Raw genomic sequence first — 12,868 nt, 5'->3', positions numbered from 1 at the left:
GCAGAGCAGAACTGTGTTAGCTTCCAAGGGGGGTGCTGGACCCCCTTTCACTGGATATGTTTGAAGAGAAGCTGGACAGCCGTTTGTCTGAGATGCTTTAATTAGGGGTCCCACCCTGGGCAAGGGGTTGGACTAGATGGCCTCAGGGAATACTTCCAACTCTGTGCTTCTGCATTCTAGTTTATTCACAATCTGATCGAAGTGAAATGCCCAATCTGGCTAGTCTCACCCAAGAGTTTGCTGGGCAGGCTGGTTGGCTTAGACAAGCTTTGCCAACGGAGGAGCTGACTTGACGTGATCCATATAAGGCCTGTTTTGCTCACAGGACACTGCTGAATGCTGGGCTGGGCTTGGTGTGCCTGCCCCAGTGTTGAGTTAAGTCAAGGAGACCAATGGGGGAACTTTGGTGTGCTGCACACACAGCCCTCCATGGCCTGGAGACTCCTCGCCTGAGCTGGCTGCAGGGGCCATGGTGGGGAACTTCCTTCCAGTTGCCATCATCTGAGGAGGCTCCCAGATGGCCACCGTAGGCTCGAGATCCTGCAAAGTTGGTCTCCTGACTGGAGATCTCTGGATATCCAGCTGGGTCGATCCTCTTCCGTTTCCTGTCAGCACCTTCCATTTTCTTACTCCAGGTGAACCCCAAAGACTTAGATGCCAAATACGCTCACATTCAAGTGACTTATCTGAAACCATTCTTTGACGAGAAGGAGCTCTCAGAGAGGAAGACGGATTTTGAAAGGAACCACAACATCAGCCAGTTTGTCTTTGAGACACCATATACCTTGTCTGGGAAGAAACATGGGAGCGTGGAGGAGCAGTGCAAGAGGCGCACCATCCTCACCAGTGAGTGTCTGTGTGTGTGTGTGGTTTTTCTCTGTCAAGTAATTCAGAGGCTGATTGGCCATCTCCAGGTCTGATTAGTTGAAAGGCTTTCTTAAGAAAAATAAACACCCCACCTAGTTATATCAATATAAAAACAACAGCAAAAGAGCATTTGCAGCAGCTAAAAGTCATGTCAGAGTCAACATTACCATTTGTTGAAATGGAGGCCAATAAACAAACTATTTGGAGATTAAAACACTCAGAACCTGAAGAAACTCAGATTGAGACGAAGACAGTATCTTCTGGGAGAAGTGGTCCTTACATGATCTCAATGTCTCGAAAGCCAGAAGTTGATTGATTAATTGATTATGTGCCATCAAGTTGTTGCCAACTCTTAGAGACCACCTAGATCAGTGTTGTCCAAACTTGGCCACTTTAAGATGAGTGGACTTCAACTCCCAGAATGCCCCAGCCAGAATGCCCCATGCTGGCTGGGGAATTCTGGGAGTTGAAGTCCACTCATCTTAAAGTGGCCAAGTTTGGACAACACTGACCTAGATAGATTTTCTCCATGACGATCTGTCCCTAACCTGGTCCTTCAGTCTTCCAGTGGCGCACCCATTGCCGTTGTAACTGAGTCCATCCACCTTGCTGCTGGTTGTCCTCTTCTTCTCTTTCCTTCCACCTTTCCCAAAATTAGAGTCTTCTCCAGAGGGTTGGGTCTTCACATAATGTGTCCAAAGTAGGACAATTTGATCCTTTCTGCCTCGAGTGAAAACTCTGGGTTGATTTGCCCCTGGGTATTCTGGCAACACGTGACAGGCACCCCCCCTAACCACTCACAGTCCTTGTTGCAGATGTGAACAGTAACGTGAAGATTGAAAGCAGTGAAAAGGGAACCCTGGCCTCCGATGGCGGGGGGACGATTGCCCTTTGCTGTTCTGTGTCCTACCTTCAACGAGTATGTTTGGGAGGGCAGGGCCAGGAGAAGGCTGTAGCGCTCTTGAGTTTTAAGGACCTTTGGGCCGTGACTGAGGCAAGTTGCAAGCCTTTTTGTGAACTTCCAGCAAGCACTTGCGCAATCTCCCTAGGCTTTCGTCATCTTGGACACTGCAGAGTGAGATCCCAAAACATCATGAGGTTTAGTAATCTTAAACGCTTTTGTACAAAGGGGAGTTATCACTCAAAAAGTTAACAGATCTTGACCTATGAGTGTTTATTAATCCTACAAGAAAGCTTGCACGGATGCCTAATTTTCCAGTCTGCATTAGTGCATATTTATGGTCTGTTGAGGCAGCTTTTCTTTCTTCACTCCAAGCCAAGTGAGATTAAGTTAAAGCAAACAAACAATTAGAACCTCGGGGGCCTTGCTGGGCTTCTTTCCTCAGAAGCAGAGACTGATTTTGAGCTAAATCTCGTAGGCAGGGAGCCCTCGACCCTCTCGATGGTCCTCCTTGCAAGGTCACCAATTCTGGGGCTCGGCTCTTTCTCCTAGCCTGCAACTCCTTCCCGTACGTTAAGAAAAGAATCCCCGTTAACTGCGAGCAGCAGATGAACCTGAAGCCGATTGACGTGGCAACGGATGAAATCAAAGAAAAGACATCAGAACTGCAGCAGCTCTGTGCTTCGCCAGAGGTGGACATGATCCAGCTGCAGTTGAAACTGCAGGGTGCTGTTTCAGTGCAAGTAAGCAGCTGGGCACATCTGCTCTGGAAGTGAATACTCTCCTGGCTGGAAGCGGGGGGTGGAGGAATTCGGCAACTTTTAGATAGAAGGCGCTTTCTAGCTCTGCCACTGTAAACTACCCACAGTTTAAACATAGTTTACTGAATAAACCAAATGGGTTAGGTTCACACAGTCAGGTAAGCCACAAATCATGGTGTACAACCGCTTCCTTTCTGAATTTCATGGGCAAGAAGCCCACCCTGTAACTTTTACTCCTCCAGAAGGCCTGGGATCCCTCACCCTGATGTTCCATCAAACACAGCAGTCCTGCTGGGGTGCCGGTGTTTGCCCCGTGTGGGCTTTTTATGCATTTAATGAAAGGGGGTTAGCTGGAGACCCCAAACCTCCTTTGGATGGACGGGGGGCTCCTGGAGTTCCTTCTGGCCACGGCTGCTTAACATCAGGGGCACCGTTTCAAGGTAGGGCCTGAAACAAGCTAGATGCAGCCTTTAAAAGCCAAGCGTCCTGCTCCCGGCTGCTCACGTTAAGGCCCTGGTGCTGCCCAAGTTCATGGGGGTGGAAAGAGGAGTCTTCCTTCCTGCCCCTAAGGGCTGGTCGACCCAGATGCTGAGGGGCACAGCTGCTTTGAGGACCCCTGATGGGCTTCCCCAAGGCATCACCACGCAGCAGGTAGCCAGATGCCAGGGGACGTGGGCTTTGGGCTCTGACCCCGCTTCAGAGATCTTCTTAGCTGGTCTCTTTCTGGCTTGATCTCTTTGTAACTGTAACCCTCTCGTGGGGGGGTGGCATTAGGTCAACGCCGGCCCCCTGGCATACGCACGGGCCTTCCTGGATGACAAGAACTCCAGCAAATACCCTGCGAAGAAGGTGACCGAACTCAAAGACATGTTCAGGTTGGTATCTTGGACTTCGGTTCTTGCCTGATAGAACCCCGAGTGGTCGCCCGTCCAGGCACTGGCCAGAGGCAGACCAGCTGCGCCGGATTCCTCTGCATTTCTGGGTACCATTCAAAGTGTTGGACCTTATTCATCCAGTCCTTCATGGCTCTGGTCCAGGTTGTCTCGGGAACCTTCAGCTCCAGGTAGAACTCACCTGTCCTGTCACAGCTGGATTTGTGAAGGTGTGCTTCCGAGCCCTGCCCCCGGAAACAGCCCCTTCCCTCCCTGTAAGGATGACCACTTCCCATTTCCAATTAGCATCCACTGAAAAGTTGCAAAACCTTTTTTTTCCCCCAGGCTTGTGGCTTACAGATCATCATTTGTTGTGGAGTTTATTGATTGTCTTACTTTGTGCTCTTTGAACAACGGGCTGTAGTTGATTATTTATGTAAGCTGGCTAGAGCAGGGTTTCTCAACCTTGGCCACTTTAAGATGGGTGGGCTTCAATTCCCAGAATTCCCCAGCCAATTCCCAGAATTCCCCTTGCTGGCTGGGGAATTCTGGGAGTTGAAGTCCACCCATCTTAAAGTGGCCAAGGTTGAGAAACACAGGGCTAGAGTTTTATGATTGCACAGGAACCGTGTGAAATATGGAGACAAATCTAACTTCAGCACAGGGACTGAATGGAGCTACTAAGGATGAGACCTAACTCTTCTCGAGGGCAGCGTTTCTTAAAGTGTGGTCTGAGGACCTCTGGGGGTCCCCCAAGGCCCTCTCAGGGGTCCGTAAAATCAAAATTATTTGCCTGATACGGAACATATTTGCAGAAATGCGAAACAATGTCACTCTTCTCATTATTATTTTTTATTTGTTTAAAAAAATAGGTTTTTTTCATGAAAAATACGTTAATATCTAATGGGCTTAATATTATTTTTACTTGATTCGATCCATAAATATTCTGCGGATGCGTCCATTTTAATTTTTAAAGCAGTACACGTTGAGCAATGCCACCCATACAGACCAAAGCTCTTTTGGGGGCCTCCATAGTTTTCAAAAAAGGGGGAAGGGGTCCTGATGGCAAAAGGTTTAAGCAGCACTGCTCTGGCGCGCGCCTGTTCTCCCCCGCTCCTTATCCCGGCTGAGCGGTGCCCTTTTGCACTTTACTCAAGCAAATAAGGCAAATACAGAGCCACATCCTTCCTAGACGGTGCTTGTCAAAGGAAAACAGCATTTGGAAAGGCAGGGTGCCCGGGCACACCCAACTCTGAAGAACGCTGCCCGGCCCCTCCCCGCGATCCTTGGACTGCCAGCATCTCCCTAGACCAAGTGGGGCCTGGAATGTCACTGATAATCAGAAAGGAGGCGAACTCTTTCTAAATTAGAGGACCAGCCGTGGGGAAGTGGTTGGACTAAGAGTGGGGAGAACTCGGGCTCCCTGGGGCAGTCCTTCTGAATCCGAGATGGCGGTTGGTTTAGGACTGGGGAGACCCAGGTTCTGGTCCCCCACAGGGCTTGCTGGGGGCTTTGGGCCAGTCCCTCTCCCAGCCCAGGAGACAGTGGGGACGGTGCTGGACTAGGATGCTTAGGGATCATTCGTGCTCTTTCAGCCCCGCTTACCACGCAGGGCTGCGGTGGGGAAAAGGAGGAGTGGGGAGTGCCTGGCGTGCTGACCTGAAGTCCTGGAGAACAAGCTAACAGATCCAGAAAGAAGCCCTCCCAGGGCTTCTGAAGAAAAAGGGGCAAACGGTCAGTTTGCTTCCTCGGCTCCTTCGCTTCGCCAGCCTTTCCTCATGGGCCGGCTTCGTCTCGTCCGCGCAAAGCGGGGAGCTGCTTCAGCCTTGCGCACACGTTTCATTTGGGGGTGCTGGAGCAGTGGGGCTCCCTTGGCCCCACTCCTTCGGGGTGCATCTTAGAACGTGGCTGAAATCCACCCGGGATTGCCAAGCCATCGGGGGAGATCCCTCCCCTTCTCCCCCAGCCCTGCTCCCTCTGCCCTGGGGAAGAAAGAGATTGTCAGAAGGGAGCAGTCCATTTCAGGAGCTTCAGCCACCTTTATGGGTGTCCTCCCAGGTGCATCAGATGCTCTTCTCCGCTCTCCCTCTCCCCCCCGCCTGGCAGTTTTGCCATTGTCCTGACTGTTTCCAGGAACAGTACCTGACGGGGCGGGGGGGGGTTCCCTCGATCCAGGTGTCTTTCTCTGCCTTGAGACAGCATTTCTCTATTCAAGAAAACAATGACGTTCTGTCCTGTCCAAATGCAGTTTACGTTTCCTTCTTGCCTTTCCAAATCCCGCTTCTGCGGGCTGCACAGCCCACGCTTTCAACTTCACTCCCCCCGAATTTAAGGATGGGCTGAAACCTGCAGTCAATTTATCTCCCCCTAGGAAGTTTATCCAAGCCTGTGGAATTGCCCTGGAGTTCAATGAACGGCTAATAAAGGAGGACCAAGCCGAATATCATGAGGAGTTGAAGTCGAACTTCAGGGAGATGGTGAAAGAGCTCTCGGACATCCTGCACGAACAGGTAAGATCCAGGTGGGGCAGCCCTGAGACCCAAGAGGACAGGCCTCTCCAGACAGCACCAAGGAAGGAAGTCAGCCCCTCGGTGGCATCGTGCCATGCTCTGTGCCTTGATAGCTCGGGCTGCGTGAGCACACGCGTTGCTCTAGCCCGCGAGGGACTTTTTCTTTAATCGAGAGAACAGGGAGGAGCAGAACTGGGCCAGGAAAGGAGCGCAGGGGCCGTGCTGCTCAGAGGACGTGTCTGGTTTTGCCCAGACAGCCCAGGTTTTGCAGACTTCTCCAGCAGAAGCCAAGCAACCGTGGGACCAACTCCCAAGCTGCAGGCTTTGGGGGCAAAGCCTGCTCTGGTGCAAGTTTGCGCAACATCTTTGGGGCCAAGAATAGATAATCTCTAGTCCACCCCTCCAAAGTAGGTGAAGGAAGAAATCGCCCAGGCTGGGACTAAACGTGGTGTGGTTAGTTTGAGGCTTAGCGTGGCATGCATGCACGGCTGCTGAGGAAGCTGGCATTCCAAGCTTAGTGTTGTGAACACAGCCGTCATCTTGGAGGTCATTTGCAAACCGAATCAAGACCGGGACATTTTATCTCTCTGGGGCCACATGGGGGGGGGCCCAGACCTCCAGACCCTCCCCAATTTGCACCCCCCTCCCCCTGCCCAGGCTGTGCCCTTTCCATTCTCTGCGGCTGGGTTTGCCAGAAAGGGTGACAGAATGTCTGTCTGCGCTGGGTTCCTGTTCAGATGGAGAAGGATGTGCTGCCCTGAAGGCTGTTTCAGTTCTGCTCTTAGTTCCTTCTGGACTGCTGGCTCTGGGAAGGAAACAGGGCTGGCCCAGCTTGGTGCCAGACAAGCTCCAAGTGTTACCAAGCCCCAGATGGCCAGAATTGCTTTCTCTGATTTTCTCATCTCTGGAAGACTTCCAGTGGTCTCAGTCAGAAGCCCCGGGATGGAATCATGGGAGGGGGTGCAGGCCTGGACACCGTTGATGTTGGAAGCAGAGGGGTTTCCAGAGAAAAGCCTGGCCTGGATTGAGTTTGCTGACCCCTTTTGTCCCACGGGGGACCCAGGACAGAGCCTCTCCCAGAGGCAGACCCTCGAGTGGATAATCCATTTAGTTGGCTGGACCACTGGCTGGGAGTCCCTCGCAATCCTGCCCTGTGCCAGCAAGATTTATGCAGCCAAAAATATAACCAGGCCATAAAAAGTATTACACAATAAAACGCTCCCATACCAAGGAATCATAAAATCCACACGTCCTCTTACGTTGCGGGAATCTCTCTTGAATCATCTCGCGCTCAAAGGCCAGTTGTAACGACCAGGTCTTGACTGCCAATAACGTAGGGCAAATCTCTCAGGGGCGGGGCGGGGTGGGGGGCGTTCCAGCAGCGGCCAGGTCAGAACTGGCAATATTAATTGCAGCAACAGACGTGCTCCAGAGTCCCCAGAGAAACCTTTCCCAGCCCTGCCTGGAGATGGTGGGGAAGGGATCATGCACATGTGCACACACACCCCCACACCAGTCTTCCACAGGCAGTCTGGAATTGACCTTGAGGTGCTCCTCCTGTGAGTTGCAGACCTCTCTGAGTTGCTCCCTGCATAAAGAGGATGTTGGAGGCAGAGGGTGGGCCCTGAGAAGATCCGCAAGGTTGATGCCAGCGCTGGAATCGAGAAAAGCTGGCAAAGAGACCCTGCTTTTTGCCCTTGGGGGTGGTGAGACGACAGTGACTTTGCCAGAGACTGCGCAGGGCAAATCCCGCTGCGCACAGGTTTTATTTTCAAGCTCTTCCACAGCGAGCATGCTTCAAGAACTCCTGGCTGCTCAGAAACGCATGGGCCTCATCTGCTTTACAGGAGACCTCCCAAAGTTGTCCCAGCCCACGCTTTGCCATCTGCAACAATTTAGGAGAAACACGTGGATTCCAGCTCTGAAATCACGGTTGCAAAATTAAAAGTGGATCTGCAGTATCTTGACGTGAAAAGAAGGAGTTGTTTATGATTCTGGCTTTTTATTCAAAGCAAAAACAGAACGAGCAAAAAACCACACTGGGGATTACCCAGTGCAGAAACCAAGGGTTTGGCTTTCAAGCCAGTTAGCATAATTTTGGTCTTTGTTCCCCATGAAATTACTCAAAGTTTTTAAAAAAAAAAATGAAACGACCGCTTGCTCTGCAGGGACTCTTGTTTTTCATGGCCCAGTCCCAGTGGGTGGCAAACTGCCAGGGGACCGGGGACCGTGGCCCCTGGAAGATGCAGCCTGGTGCCAAAAGTGTCGTGGCTGAGCCGAGTGCTGCCCGCTGTCCCGTGCACAACCCAAGATGCGTGGGCTTTAGAACAGGTTTCTCCTTCCATAATCTACCTCCAGCACAGCTCTGCGCGCCACCCTCGCGTGTCTCTGGAGAAGGGATTGAACGGAAGCAGGACGGCCAAAATAATAGCGGCAGAGCAGCAGCCCAGAGAAGGCTAATTCTGTGGACGATGTTTGGACCCGGCCTGGCAAAGCAGGTGCCTGTGGAATGGCATCAGGAAGGTGGTTGAAAGACAGCCGTGCCAGGACCAGGCGTCAAGGAGACAGAGCGCCAAGAAAGCGGGTTGGATGTTCCTGGCACAAAAGGGAATTTAGGAGCAAGTCCCCCTTTGTCCCTCTTTTAAAAGGTCCTCCTTTCAACCTGAAAAGCAGCCACCTGCTGCAAGTGAGCCCAGGGAGGAAATAAAAGTCATCTGCTTGACGCCCGGGGACTTCATGGACAAATCTCTCTTTTTTGGCATCTGTACAGAAATGATTCGCTTTCTGCCAAGACGGATTGTTGATCTCCCACTCCACCCTACAGCCCCAGGATCTCCTGGGGGTCTCCCATCCACACTAATCTGGTCTGACTCGCTTAGGTCCCAAGGCCAGAGAAGGTCAGCCAGTGGCCACTCGGACAAAAAAGCTTCATTTAAATCATTTGTTTTTTAAAAAAAATAGACGGATCTGATTCACGTCAGGCGCTTCCAAGTACCAAGTCTTTGGTCATGCAGCTGCCCACGTCACAGAATTTCAGGGGGTGACCAGATGACACCGTCTTCCATTTGGCCCCATTTAGTAGGACAACAAAGCCACTAGGAGGGGAAGCGAAGCTACTGTCGGTCCAGGCTGTGCAGTTTGCACGGGGATGATATTTTTCAATATTTTATGTGTGGGCACTGCTGCTCCCATCAATGGAAATATTTTTCTTTTCAGCTTCTCCATCAAGCCTGCCATCGTGGGGTTCCCCAATAGTTCCTCCTCCAACCATCAAGGAAGGCTGACTTTGCTTAGGTTTTCAAGGTCAACCAGAGCTGCCCCCCAGATTTGTAGGGCTTAGGTGACCGATTCTCTGTTTGGTGGAAAAGCCTGCTGCTCATTTCCAGCAATGCAGTGGGAGAAGGGAGGGTGTGTCCCCCGTTCCTAGGGACCACCTCTCTTGTGACTTTGGGGGGCATGTTTTGCTCCCCACTCTGCAAGCAGGCTGCCCTGCTGCTCTGCTCTGTCTTTGTAGTTTCCATACTAAACCAAATGACGGGAGAAGCGGCGCCCAAACACTGACGGGTTGCAACTGATGATGGGGACAGTGCCTGGCCCAGAGGCCTCCCCCGAAGAATTGGTGACGGGGGTGCAGCGGTGGCAAGAGAATAGATCCCCCTGGGGGCAGCTCTGGTCATCAGGAGTGGTCCGGGGCGAGGGCTGGACAGGAGAGTCATGCTTTGCCCTTCTCTTGATCAAGTCTTCCGTTTAGGACCCTTGAGCAACAGCGGGTGGGCAGCAGAGTGGATCCGTCAGTTGGGATCTGGTTGGAATCAAGCGGCTGGGCTGGATCCAGGGAAGAGAAGGGCTTCACTGATTTACAGGAGCTGCCTTTGCGGGGTTGATCTATCAGTTTGAAGGCTGGGAAGCTGTAGGGCCCCCCAGATTTCTTCTCCTGGTCTTGAGAAGGATCCTCCAATGAAGAAGAATGAAGTCCTGCCAACATGAAGCCGTAGAGTAGAGCAAAGCTGCCTAAAGTAGCCAGGAGTTTCCTGGGGGGGTGGATGCATCAGGAGGCGGACTGTGTTGAACCTCACATTTCTGTAGAAACGTCCCCTTGATGTTCTCTTGCTCAAGTTACACTCCCCATAAGGAACCAATTAGCCTCTGAGAAGACAACTTCTTCATTGCTGAAACGCAGCAGCTCCCTGCGGGCTGTTCGGGCTGGGGAGGGAGGGCCTTGTTTTGCTGCTTTAGTTGTTTTCTGTCTCGAAGAGAGCCTGACCAGAAGATCAGCCGAAGCTTTTTTCTCCCGTGGGTTTTGAAATGTTGAGGCATTTGCATCATGGCTTCAATAACTTCTCTTTCCTTGTCTCTGTTTCTTCCTCACGCTGCCCTTGCCACAACAGCTCTGAAGACCAGGTTGGGTAACGCCACGCCGTTTTCATTTCTGTTGACCGAATACTTTCCTCCTCCCTGAGGCGGAGAGGCCTGTGCTCACTCGGCTTTCATTTGCAGATCTACCAGGAAGACGCAAGCCATCCGTCCTGGATGCCGAACACCTTGCACGTCTTCTGTGCCATCAGCGGGACTTCTGGCGAAGGGTACAGCTCCTTCTGAACCGGCGTGGAGCTTTGGAAGAGGACCTGGAGCCCGTTGGGACGCTGGACGGATCTTTCTCAGGAACACTCCGAATGCTGCCTGAAACGGGGGGCCTCCGAGCAGAAGGCTCTCCACCCCTCTTTCTCAAAGTGGGTCCCACAGGGTACTTGCTTGAACCAGGAAAGTGCCTCCCCGCTTTCTTTTTCTACCTTTCTTCATTGCATTGTGCTAAACGTACCTTGAAAGCATTTATCAGGCCCTGTGTCACTGAACAATGAACTTGAAAATCATGCCCTTGTAAAGCTGTACAATGGAATATAATAAAGTGGGAAGCCGTTTTTGTAACGAGCGCGTGGGGTGTGTGGGTTGGAGGCGTCCACCTCTCCGATGGGAAGCAGAAACCGTGTCGGTACCCAGACATCGGTAGAATCTCATAGTTCCCCCCATGAGGAGGAGCGAGATGTTGCCCTGAATAAGTTTCTCAAGAATTTCCCGCATTTGCTCAACTTGCATACTTGGGTTGCTTAAAGTGGGGGGCGGAGGGAGATGTGGGAACATAACTCTTTGCATGTGAGGTTGAACTGTGCATTTTTCGTGGTGTTTCTTGGCAAGCGCAACCAGTACGGCTTGGTGCTGTGCAGGCTGAGCTTCAGGGCTTACTTAGCAAGACAAGGTTTCTTTCCATCGTCTGTCGTCTGTCTCTCTGTCTGTCTGTCTCACCGAAGTGGCTCTGGGCAGCATACAACAATCAGATAAAAAGACAAATATAAAAACAGCAGAAAAAATATAAAAAGTGAAACATGCAAACCATGGGGGAGGGAGAATAAAAATGGCCCCCTCAGCCGTGGAGCCATCGCAGCAGCTCTCCGGTTGCCCGGGGCCCCAGGCCTGGCCACAGAACCGGGTCTTGAGGGCCTTCCGGAATAGCACAAGGGAGGGCGCCCGTCCCGTCTCGGGAGGAAGCTCTTCCAGGAGGCGGGCGCCCCGGCAGAGAAGACCCGTCCCCTGGGACCCTCCAAGCGCAGGTCCAAGGTTTTAAAGCATCCTGTCTGAGCGCCATCTGCGAGGGCCCCACGGCCGCCCACATCCTAGGCGGCTAAGGCCCATTCCTTCCTCGGCCTCCCTGGCCCCCGAGAAGGACAACCAAAAAAGAAACCAAGTTAGGAGAAACGAAGCCGACGCTCCCAGGCAAGCCTGCTGCGCTGGAGAGACTGCAGCCGACTCAGCAGAATTTCTGGGCTTTTGCAGAGCTGGACGTAGCGAGCGTGGGATTCCCGTCTTGGCAGACGTGCTCGCTGCTTGTGGAAGGCCTGCTTTTTCATCTTGGGGGGACGACAACGGGAGCTCTGCCGCGCTCTTCGCCGCCTGGCCGCCCCGACATGCCCGGCCCTGGGTGTGAAACGAGGCGGCACCGGTTCCTTGTCGGCTGTTCTTTGACAGTTCGGAGGCGGGGGGGGCGGGGGGGCCGGTCTGTGTCTTGACTTGAGTGTTACACAACCACAAACCAAACCTGCGCATCAAGGAACCCCAAAAGAGCTGCCAACTCAGTGTCCAGCAAAACAAAGCAAGAAACTCCTCGGGACGTGGCCGAGGCTGCGTCGCCTTCGGGTTTTCTTTGCACGAACGCGGTGCTGCTCCCCGGGCTGAAACCCTGAAAGGGAGGCCCCCCCACCCCCACCCCCCACAGAAGAGAGAGAGCTGCCAAGGCTGAAGAATGAGCCGGCTTGAGGGGGAGACGTGGCCACCGCAGCCGAAAAAGCCCCGTCCCTTCAGAGGGGCGCTGGACAGGGGAGGAGAGGAGAGGAGAGGAAGACCTGGGCCACCAACTTCCTAGAAGTTTGCTTTTCAAGCCTAACCTGGCTGGCATTAAGCCATGGTTTCCTTGTCGATGTTAAATGTTTTTAATAAGCTATAATGAGTTGGGTTTGTGCCCCCACGTGAATCCGTAAGGCCCAGTTCGGAAAGGACAACACGCTAAGGCAAAGCCACCCAATGCCTTAACTCCAGGCATGGATTCAGCCGCGGTCATCCCTCCAAGATGGTTGAAGGGGGGTCACCTCGCCCCAGTCCCGAATCGCTCCAGGTTGGATGAAGCTTCCTTGTCATAAGTCAGGTTTTTGGTGTTTCTTGCAGAAGGAGGCTTGACGCTCTTCACAGTTTTCGGCCACCCGTCTTTCTGTGCTGCTTCGGAACGGGCAGCAAAGGGTTAGCCACAGAGGTGTGAAACCATCACAAGACATTTGTCTTTCCCGCCAAAGAAACACCCCCAGCTCTGTCTTTAAAGAAGTACTCTGCTAAAAATAGAAGGCGAGAGGTAGCAAAGTTTCCTAGCTCTCCTTGGGAGAATCTGCGGTTAGAAAGCATGGATAGAATCCA

General features: G+C 52.5%; 1 protein-coding gene across 2 annotated transcripts in view; it reads left to right on the top strand.

Annotated features, from left to right (window-relative positions):
• Nucleotides 1-10,840, top strand: part of DOCK11 (dedicator of cytokinesis 11) — a 67,867-nt gene extending 57,027 nt beyond the window's left edge. For both annotated transcript variants that reach the window (XM_088151694.1, XM_088151693.1), the window contains exons 49-53: nt 636-846; nt 2,321-2,511; nt 3,304-3,404; nt 5,773-5,911; nt 10,409-10,840. In XM_088151694.1, the coding sequence (XP_088007820.1) occupies nt 636-846; nt 2,321-2,511; nt 3,304-3,404; nt 5,773-5,911; nt 10,409-10,510 (744 nt within the window). In that variant the 3' untranslated portion in view covers nt 10,511-10,840. The remainder of the gene's footprint in view (nt 1-635; nt 847-2,320; nt 2,512-3,303; nt 3,405-5,772; nt 5,912-10,408) is intronic.
• The last annotated feature ends 2,028 nt before the right edge of the window (nt 10,841-12,868 follow it).

This window comes from Python bivittatus, unplaced genomic scaffold (genome assembly GCF_059951505.1).
Source record: "Python bivittatus isolate LINGU-HERP-01145 unplaced genomic scaffold, Pbiv_v1 ctg000670_np1212, whole genome shotgun sequence".
NCBI lineage: Eukaryota > Metazoa > Chordata > Lepidosauria > Squamata > Pythonidae > Python > Python bivittatus.
Note: the sequence above shows the minus strand (reverse complement) of the source record. Positions and strands in the feature narration are given on the sequence as shown.